The sequence below is a fragment of the Mobula hypostoma genome, chromosome 21 (assembly GCF_963921235.1).
Source record: "Mobula hypostoma chromosome 21, sMobHyp1.1, whole genome shotgun sequence".
NCBI classification, from domain to species: Eukaryota; Metazoa; Chordata; class Chondrichthyes; order Myliobatiformes; family Myliobatidae; genus Mobula; species Mobula hypostoma.
Window position 1 is genome coordinate 3,302,896 of NC_086117.1, and position 9,588 is coordinate 3,312,483.

The 9,588-nt window shown below is 42.5% G+C and overlaps 1 protein-coding gene across 10 annotated transcripts in view; it reads left to right on the plus strand.

The window, feature by feature from the left end:
- LOC134359737 (myomegalin-like) overlaps nucleotides 1-8,397 on the plus strand; it is a 208,087-nt gene extending 199,690 nt beyond the window's left edge. For 5 of the 10 annotated variants that reach the window (XM_063073309.1, XM_063073304.1, XM_063073303.1 and 2 more), the window contains 4 exons: nucleotides 658-796; nucleotides 1,425-1,471; nucleotides 6,584-6,641; nucleotides 8,242-8,397. In XM_063073309.1, coding sequence (XP_062929379.1) covers nucleotides 658-796; nucleotides 1,425-1,471; nucleotides 6,584-6,641; nucleotides 8,242-8,390 — 393 coding nt within the window. In that variant the 3' untranslated portion in view covers nucleotides 8,391-8,397. The remainder of the gene's footprint in view (nucleotides 1-657; nucleotides 797-1,424; nucleotides 1,472-6,583; nucleotides 6,642-8,241) is intronic. The other 5 variants (XM_063073302.1, XM_063073305.1, XM_063073306.1 and 2 more) reach the window with 5 other exon arrangements.
- The last annotated feature ends 1,191 nt before the right edge of the window (nucleotides 8,398-9,588 follow it).

Here is a 9,588-nt window from a genome sequence, read left to right on the forward strand (position 1 = left end):
CAGAATGCTTTCCACGGTACAACTATAGAAGTTTTTGAGTGTATTTGTTGACGTGCCAAATCGCTTCAGACTCCTAATAAAGTATAGCCGCTGTCTTGCCGCCTTTATGATTACATCAATATGTTAGGAAAAGTAGTGTTATGTGGGAGGGAAGGGATAGATTGATTCTGGAGTAGAGTCATAGAACACTGCAGCACGAAACACGCCCTTCGTCCCACCCTTCATCAGAACGTGCTAACTTGCTAAGTGTTGTTGATTGTTTCCAATTTATCTTGCCCCAACCAGAAAGTAATTAATTGGAGATAAATTGAGTCTAGCTACATTATTGTGTTGAGAGAGTTGTTATACTATTGCATTTTAATAAGTTTTGTACCTGGAACGCTTTAGAAATTGTAGGCTAAGGGGAAGGGAAGAACGGTAAAGAAACTGAAAGCCAAATATGGGGAGGGTTTCTGCACATCGGCGCAAAATTCAATCAAGTGTATGGAGTGGATAAACAATAAGCATCCTTGCTGATACCAGACAGACCACCTTCAGTCCATTCAGAGAGATCAGAACTGTGGATATTCACAGATATGTCTGTGTTCTATGCTTTACTCCTTACTAACCATGGAAGTTGCAGGCAGAAAGTGCATTTTATTATTTTCTCACTTTCAGGAGAAGGTTGTGAAGGACGAGGTCTCTCGGCTGCGGAAGAAGCTGACAGAACAGGAGAAGCTTCTCCATGGCACAGTGAAACGTCTCCGAACGACCAACCAGTTGAAGGAGGGCATGGAGAAAATTATCATCGATCAGCGTCAGTATCAGTCCTGAGCTGTCCCTCCCCCTCGGGTTAACCATTCAGTAACAAGGCATCAATATCTGTCCTGAGCCATCCTTCCCTTCAGGTTGTTCTGACCATGTAGTCTACTCTAGAAACTGCCTTGAATTTCCCTACACCATAGCCCTGTATTTTTTCTAAGCTCCATGTACTTATCTAAGAGTCTCTTAAACAACCCTATTGTGTCTGCCTCCACACACATTCCACACACCCACCACTCCACCACTCTCTGTGTGAAAAACTTATCTCAGATATGCGCCCCCCCCCCCCCACCCCGGCGTACCTACTTCCAAGCACCTTAAAACTATGCCACCTCGTGTTAGCCTTTTCAGCCCTGGAAAAAAAAAGCCTCTGGTATACACATGATTAATTCCTCACATCATCTTCTACACCTCTATCAGGTCACCTCTCATCCTCCATCACTCCAAGGAGAAAAGGCCAAGTTCACTGAAACTATTCTCATAAGGGCACGCTCTCCAATCCAGGCAACATCCTTGTATATCTCCTCTGCTCTCTCTATAGCATCCACATCCTTCCTGTAGTGAACTAAGCACAGTACTCCAAGTGGTGTTTAATTTTACTGAAAATGTTCTTTCCCTCCTAGTGTCACTGACACATGATGTACTGAAGAAAGCGAGAGGAAATTTGGAGGTGAGTGGCGTGTTCAGAAACTCTGATAAACTTAAATTTTCATGAACTGTAGAAGAGAACTTGATGGTAACCATTGATAAAATAATCCCACTTGTTTGAAATTCTGATAACATTTTTACCCCTCTTTGCATTGGTGAGGAATCTCACAGGTTTGCCACAGCTGTAGAGGTGACAGGAGTACTTTGTGGTGTTATCCTTTGAACATTTATTGAGGCCACAATGTAAGCTGTTGTAAGGATGTTTGATGTGTATCTAGTCAATTGTCAGATATACAGTATTAGCAGATCACAGAAATGTGACAGGACAAGACTAGAATAAGAAGCAATTTAATTGGGAAATTAGTTGCTTGAGTTTCATTATTTCTGTTTGGGAGAAGCAAGGTGTAACTGGGACACTGGATATTTGTATATACAGTGTGACTGTACATCCTCTTGTAAGAATATATTTGCCCTTTAAGATGATAAGAGACATAGATAGAGGGGATAGTCGGCACCTTTTTCCCAGAGCAGAAATGACTATTACAAGAAGGCCCCAAAGAGTGTAAGGTGATTGGAGGAAAGTATAAGGGGGAGATGTTTGAGGTAAGTTTTGTTTTGTTTTTTTTTACACAGAGCGTGGTGAGTGTGTAGAACACAATATCAGGGGTGATGGTAGAGGCTGTTTAGATATTTTTTAGGCACATGGTTAAAAGAAAAATAGAGGACCATGTGGATGAGAAGGGATAGATTGGAATAAGGGTCGTAGAACAGTACATACAGCATATAAACATGCCCTTCGTCCCATTGACATGCACCCAGACTATAGGCCTCCATACCCCTCCCATCCATGTACCTGTTTTCCTTAAATGTTAAAATTGAACCTGCTTCCATCACTTGCCCTGGCAACTCATTCCACACTCTCACCATCCTCTGAATTTTGAAATTCCCCCTCAGTTTCCTCTTAAACATTTCACCTTTTAACTCAACCCCTGATCTCTAGTTCCAGTCTCGTCCAACCTTGGTGGAAAAAGCTTGCTGGCATTTACCCTCTCTATATTCCTCAATTTTGTATATCTCTATCAAACCTCCCCTCAGTCTCCTGCGCTCTAAGGAATAAAGTCCTAACCTATTCAACCTTTTCCTATAACTCCGTCCTCAAGTCCCAGTAACATCCTTGTAAATTTTCTCTGCACTCTCACTCTTATTTACATTTTCTCCTGTAGGCAGGTGTCCACAACTACACACAATACTCCAAAGGAGGCCTCACCAACGTATTATACAATTGCAACATAACATCCCAACTCCTGTACTCAATACATCGATTCATGAAGGCCATTGTGCCCAAAGCTCTGTTTATGGATCTATTACGTTAAAAGGTCAGCACAACGTCGTGAGCTAAATGACCTGTTTTATGTTCCATGCAGAGAGAACTGCAACAGATGTGGCCTTGTCTAGTCCGCTTATGTCATTCCAGTCACTGGTTATATCGTTCACACTTGATAGAAGCTCAGATGAAGATCATGACGATCCAGTAGTTTGGGTGCCTTGGGTTTTAAATTATAGGTTTACTGAATTGTTTGAATTTAAATTCCTCAGCTGCTGTGACAGGGTTTGAACTTGTCTCTGGATCAGTAGTCACCACCCTATCCATTCCTGTAAAACTCGTCAAGTTCCACACTCAGCCAACATGTCAACTTACAATGTGGACAAGACCATTTGGCCCATTGAATATTTCTGACCATCTGCTTTTCACAAGCCCCGTAACTGTAATCCTTCAGATGGTTGCTTCTTTCCTAAGATGCCTCCTGTCTGGGTCAGGTAATTTATCCAGAGTATTTAAGAGTATAGCTAGTCTTTCTCGTACACGTATTTATCTAATTATTACACCATCAACCCCTTCACATCTGCCTTTCCGGAGACTGCAACTATCCTTTGTAAATACCAGTATGGAGAACCTTGTCTTGTGAGTAAATCTATGTCCTTGACCTGCCATACCTCGTCCTTCCCTGTCCCTGTGAACAGTTTCTGTCTTGTGCTGGTAATACCCTTTTTATCTGCTTCATTCCCTAGCTCCAGTCATTCTGGGACTTCACTTTGGGAATGTGCCCAAGTGTATGTGAACGTCTCACAGACCTTCAGACTTTGCGATTTCAATTTGCCCCAGTCAGATCTGTGCTCATGCCATTGAAATTGGCCCAGTCTGATTAGTTTGTAATCAGAATCCTGTTCATGTCTATTCCAAACCCTGCAATCTACCCAACTCATTCCAGTCACACCCCCTTTATTGGTCCAGAGAAGTACTATTCTGGAAAGTTCTCCAGAATGCCGTTCCCTTTGTAGTGAGCTATAGTAAAATTTGAACATGTTTGCTGGGCTGTCCCTGTAATTTTCCTGCTGTGCTCTACTTTCCCACTAGGCAGCAGTTCTGAGGGCTCCCATTAGTGTACCTGAGGAAGTTCTCCTGTGTCAGCATCACACACAAAATGCTGGAGGAACCCAGCATGTCAGATAGCACCTATAGAAATGAATAAGCAGTCAGTGTTTCAGGCTGAGGCCTTTCATTGGAACTTGATGAAGGATCCTTATGAAGTGTCTCAGTCCAAAATGTCATTTATTCCCCTCCATAGATGCTGCCTGACCAGCTGAGTTTCTCCAGCATTTTGTGTGTGTACCTGCAGAATCTCTTGTGTCAGAACTGGCAGTCACTGTTTGCTCTTCCTTCCATTCCTTGCCTGAGCACCTCTCTGCAGTATTCAGTACTACTGCTGCTTTTAATCCCTCTTGCAGTTCTCCCAATCTTCAATGAAGTAATTCAAAGAACAGTAAACGGTTTTCCATTTCCTTGTACTCTGGTAGTTTAGGATTAGACAATGAGTTCTGTGCTGCTCTTCATCACCCCCTGTGCTTTGTATACTTTTCATTGCTGAGTCTCAGTTTCCATCCTCTCCCAGGTTAGTTGGAAACCGTCCCTCACATGGAGCACAGCAGAGAAACAGGCCCATATCGCTCTGTCTTGTCCATTCAAATATCTGCTTAGGTTCCTGTTTCTGTTTTTGACAGCTCATTCCAGATACCAACTACTGTGTGTGTAAAGTTTAAAGTTTAACCCTCAGAGCTCCACAGCCTCAGAATAGAGGGATGTCCCTTTAGAACACATGGTGGTGAATCTGTACAATTCATTGCCACTTACAGCTATGGAGGACAAGTCACTGGATGTATTTAAAGCAGAGATTGATAGGTTCTTAGTCAAGGTATCAAAGGTTGCGGGAAAACTAATTACAATGGGGTTAAGAGGGATAACGGATCAGCCATGACAGAATGGCAGAGCAGACTCAATGGGCTGAATGGCCTAGATCTCCTCCTATGTCGTATGGTCTTATGGAACCCAAACCCTGAGAACTACAATCTGTCTCAGATACTACAGCGTCTCATTTCTTCCCGTTCTGATCTGAGGTTTTCTCTCCTGTTCGAACTCCAGCTGTCTGTATCTCCACTGTAATGCCCTTAATTATACATCAATCTGATATAGTTAAGTTACCTGCCAGTATTGAAGTTCTATCATTGAGTTTATAACTCAGATTTTAAACGTTAAGTTTGAATTGATTTATTTCTCACGTGGGAGAATCTGTTCGCACGTAAGCTAGTAACAAAATGAATGAAGATGCAATCAGATAGATTTTCACTTTCCACTCTAGCTCCACAAAATAATGAAGTGCCATTGTTCAGGAAAGATCAAAACCTGTGCTGCATCCCATCAATTCACACCCGAATTAGCAATGAACTGGGCTGTATGGGATGTCCAGGGAGGGGTAGCACCTCTGGTGAAGGAGTTTGTCGTGTCTATCCCAGAGCAGGTCACTCACCTTTGTTCCCACCAGAGACTCTGCTCTCACCTGTGGCTCCAAGTAGCTGTTTGCATACGACAACAGCCATAGCCTGGTACACTGCTTCAACAGACAGGCTGAACCAGGTGAGGGTAGCCGGCCTCTCCTAGCTTGTGAAGTCCGCTTTGGTGGACTGTGTGGATGAGATCTACAGTGAGATCCATCGGCCAGGAAGGTGGATCTGCAATGCTCCATGCAGAGTGAAGGGCATGACGAGGCTCAGAAGTAATGATGGAGCAGGAAGGTTTAAAAGGGGAGGGGTGGCATTACGAGTCAGGGAAAATGTCTTGTCAGTGCTCAGTAAGGACAGACTAGAACTCGTCTACTGAGGCTTTGAGTGGAACTCGGGAATAGGAAAGCTATGACCATGTTAATAGACCACCCAACAGAGTCTGTAGGATTGAGAAGAACAAATCTGTAGAGAGATCACAGACTGTTGCAAGAAATATAAGGTTGTGATAGTAGGTGATTTTAGCTTTCCCTATATTGAGTGGGACTCCCATACTTTAAAAGGACTTGAGTTTGTCAAATATGTTTAGGAAAGTTTCCCTAGTCAATACATAGAAGTCCCAACAAGAGAGTGCAATACTTGATCTCCTAATAGGGAATGAGAGAGGGCAGGTGACAGAAGTTTTCGTCACCTCCCTACAGGAACGATGACCTGAGTTGTGATTGAATAGGTTAAACTTTGTTCCCTAAAGCACGGGAGAATGAGGGGAAATTTGATAGAGATACAAAATTACGAGGGGTAGAAATTTGGTGAATGCAAGTAAGCTTTTTCCACTGAGGTTGGGTGAGACTAGAACTAGAGGTCGTAGGTTAAGGGTGAAATATTTAAAGGAAACATAGGAAGGAACTTCTTCACTCAGAGGATGGTGAGAGTGTGGAACAAGCTGCCAGCAGAACTGGTGGATGCAAGGTCAATTGCAATATTTAAATTTTGGATAGGTACATGGATGGGAGGGGATTGGAGGGCTATGGTCCAGGTGTGGGTTAACGGGACTAGCTGGAATAAGTTTGGCATGGACGGGATAGGCCAAAGGGTCTGTTTGTGTGCTGTAGAGCTCTGTGGCTCACAGACCTGTGTTTTGAAAGCAATTCATCTCAAGTTGTGTGAACCCTCCCTCAGCTACATGTTTTCCTACATTAGTAAGTACTCTTCTGTCAAATCCTCTTCCTGCATTTTCAAACTAACTTGCTTCAATTTGTATTCCTCCTTCTTTTCCCTTCACTCTTGCCGTCCATCTGAGATGTCCCAGATGAATTACATGGTTTTTGACCTTAAGGGCTTTCCAAAGCAAAGCGAAGGTTGGTGAAGTGTGTGTCACTGTAACTGATGCATGCTGATGCTTGATGCACGAATTGTTCTCTCTCAGGTTTTCCTAGCCTTTCATATCTAGGAATACCAGTTAATTCACCTTTGCACTGGCCTATAATTTGCTTCCTCATTGAATACCCTTCTGTTAGACTTCAGCGCAAAAATAGTTCACTACAGAGTTAAGAAGACCCATGGGTATATGGAACTGTGGCCCAGAGCTGGACCTTCATTCCAAGTGTGCACTCAAACAGAGACTCCTCATTTGCTGGGAACTTTGGAAAATCACAACCAAAGCATCCACTAGTTATGCAGACCATAGATTACAGACAAACCTTGTTTGCCAAGTGTTTTCTAAGCACCTCTTCCCATAGCCCCTGGATTCTACCATTACTGGATGCTTTTGATGTCTCCTGGTTAAAGATACTTATTCCGTCTCTGCAGTTTTCTTATTAACTAAAAAAAAAGTACAGATTGACTCTATTTGTCACATGCTCATTGAAACATACAATGATGAACACAGCCAGTGGATGTGTTGGGAGCAGCCTGCAATTGTCACCACGCTTCTGGCACCAACATAGCACGCCCGCAACTTACTTAACTCTAACCTGTATGTGGGAGGGAACTGGAGCATCCAAATGGAACCTCAGACAGTCACAGAGAACATACGAACTCCATACAGAGAGCGGTGGGAATTGAACTCCAGATACGGTGGAGTTATAACACTAACCACTGCAACTATCATACCCTTTGTGGTATTTCCCATTAATTCTCCATAGACAAGTATTTGTACATATTACTGTGGTTTTTATTTCTTCCTCGCCTTCCCTCACAGTGAGACTTTGAGAAGCTTTGGGAGAATTTAGGAGAACATCGATCCTCTGGTACACCATCCTTCGTTTATCAACTTGTTACAATCCATAACTATTTTAGTTAGCTCCCTACCCAAACCTTCTGTCACTCAGTTGAATATGGTTTCATTTCTAAATTTCAGCCTGCTGTGATATCTCTGAGGTTGCTGCTGTTTTTCTCCCATGGTCCACTCTTGTATGAGATTCCTTCTCCAGCCCTTTACCTTTCCACCCATCACCTTCTGGCTTGTCCTCCTGCTCCCACCTTCTTACTTTGGCACCTGCTCTTTCCTTTACAGTCCTGATGAAGGGTCTCGGCCCAAAACATCCAACTGTTTATTCATTTCCATAGATGCTGCCTGACTTGCTGAGTTTCTCCAGCTTTTTGTGTGTGTGTTGCTCTGAATTTCCAGCACCTACAGAATCTCGTGTTTAATATAAAGCAGGAGTTCCCAACCTTTTATATGCTAATGTACCGAGAGGTTGGGAACCCCCAGAATGATTTTGCTTTTTTCCCCTTGTCAGATTTATTTTCCCGTTGTGCATACTCTTGCATAAAATGCTTTTTACGCATGATGGTGAATCAGGGTTGCGGTGTATTCTACACTGGTGATGTTGATTACTTTTATACAGATCTGTGTAAACATGTTGAAATTTGTCTTGATTCATGACTGCCTCATAGCATTGTAATGTCAAGATTTTTAAAAGGAATTGTCACCATAAATTGTTTCCTCTCTCAAAGCAGACCGAACCCTCCGAGGCTGTGCCGCTAAATGGGAGCTAATTAAATCCTTCAACCGAGCTATCAACCAGAGTGGCTGTAGTGAAGAGGCTCACTCTGCTTCTGAGGAAATATACGACTCTCTGACCTCATCATTCTGCCGTTATTAAAAATCAGCTACTTAAGTCAAATTGCTGTTTTGTAAAAGAAAAAAATAATTGCCTGAAAATTAGCTTTTTTGCACAGGATAGCAGAACTTTCTGCTGGTCCTCAATGCTAAACATAAAGTAAGTGGTACGGAGACTTAAAACAGAAAATATTGTGAAATGCTGAAGGGACTTTTGTTTGCAAACTATGGAAATGGAGTTTTAAAATGTGTATAAGTGCTTTTAAAATTATGTAGACTAAGAAATGTTGAACCATTTCAGGATTTAAAATGTTAAAAGAAACCTTTGTACATTTCCTTCTGTTTAGTAATAATTGTTGTGTAAAGAATCTAATCTGTAAATAAGCACGAATCTGTGTTCAATGCGAACGGCGTGACTGTTGTGATGTGCTGTTTTGTCTCTGCTGGGAACTTGAGCCTCCCTAAAGTACTGCCTTGACCTTAAATTGGAATCCTCTTTATGTCAATGTTTGCTCTTTATGTTAAAGGAGGTGAAGTTGTAAAAGGGAGCTGTTGTACAGACTATTGAAATGTATGGGTCATTGTCAAAATACATTTTATATCAGAAAGCAACTGTTATCCAGTTTTAATTACTTTTGTATTCCCGTTATGTGGAAGGTATCATAATAGTCTGACAATTTTGACAGATGTTTTGGTTATAGTCCTTGTTAACTTATCATTCCCAGTTCTGATATGTGGGAGTTCAAGTCTTCCTCTATGGCCACAATTAAAGCCCCTCTCAGGTTGTATTCCACCTGGGTAGCCTCCAACCAGCATGAATATAGATTTCTACAACTTTCAGTAATTCCCTCACTCCTCCCTTTCCATTCTGGCTCCCCTCTCATCTCCCCTTGGTGCCCCTCCTCCTACCCTTTCTCCCATAGTCCACTCTCCCTCCCTTTCCACCTATCCCCTGCCACCCTCTAACCTTCCTTTCTAGTCCTGATGGAGGGTCTCCAAATCATTCCTCTCCATAGATGCTGCCTGACCTGCTGTGTTCCTTCAGAATTGATTTGCCTGTGAAAAGGATTTAACCAGCAGAAAGTCACGAATCCCAATGTCAGAAATGGTTTTCATCCACTGATCAAACAAGTGGATGGAAACCAGGAAATTGACCTGTCCTGGGAGCCAAAGTAACTTTAATATAACCACTAGTCAGCATGTGATGGTCCATTTATCTCCAGAGAGATCCTACTGCACAT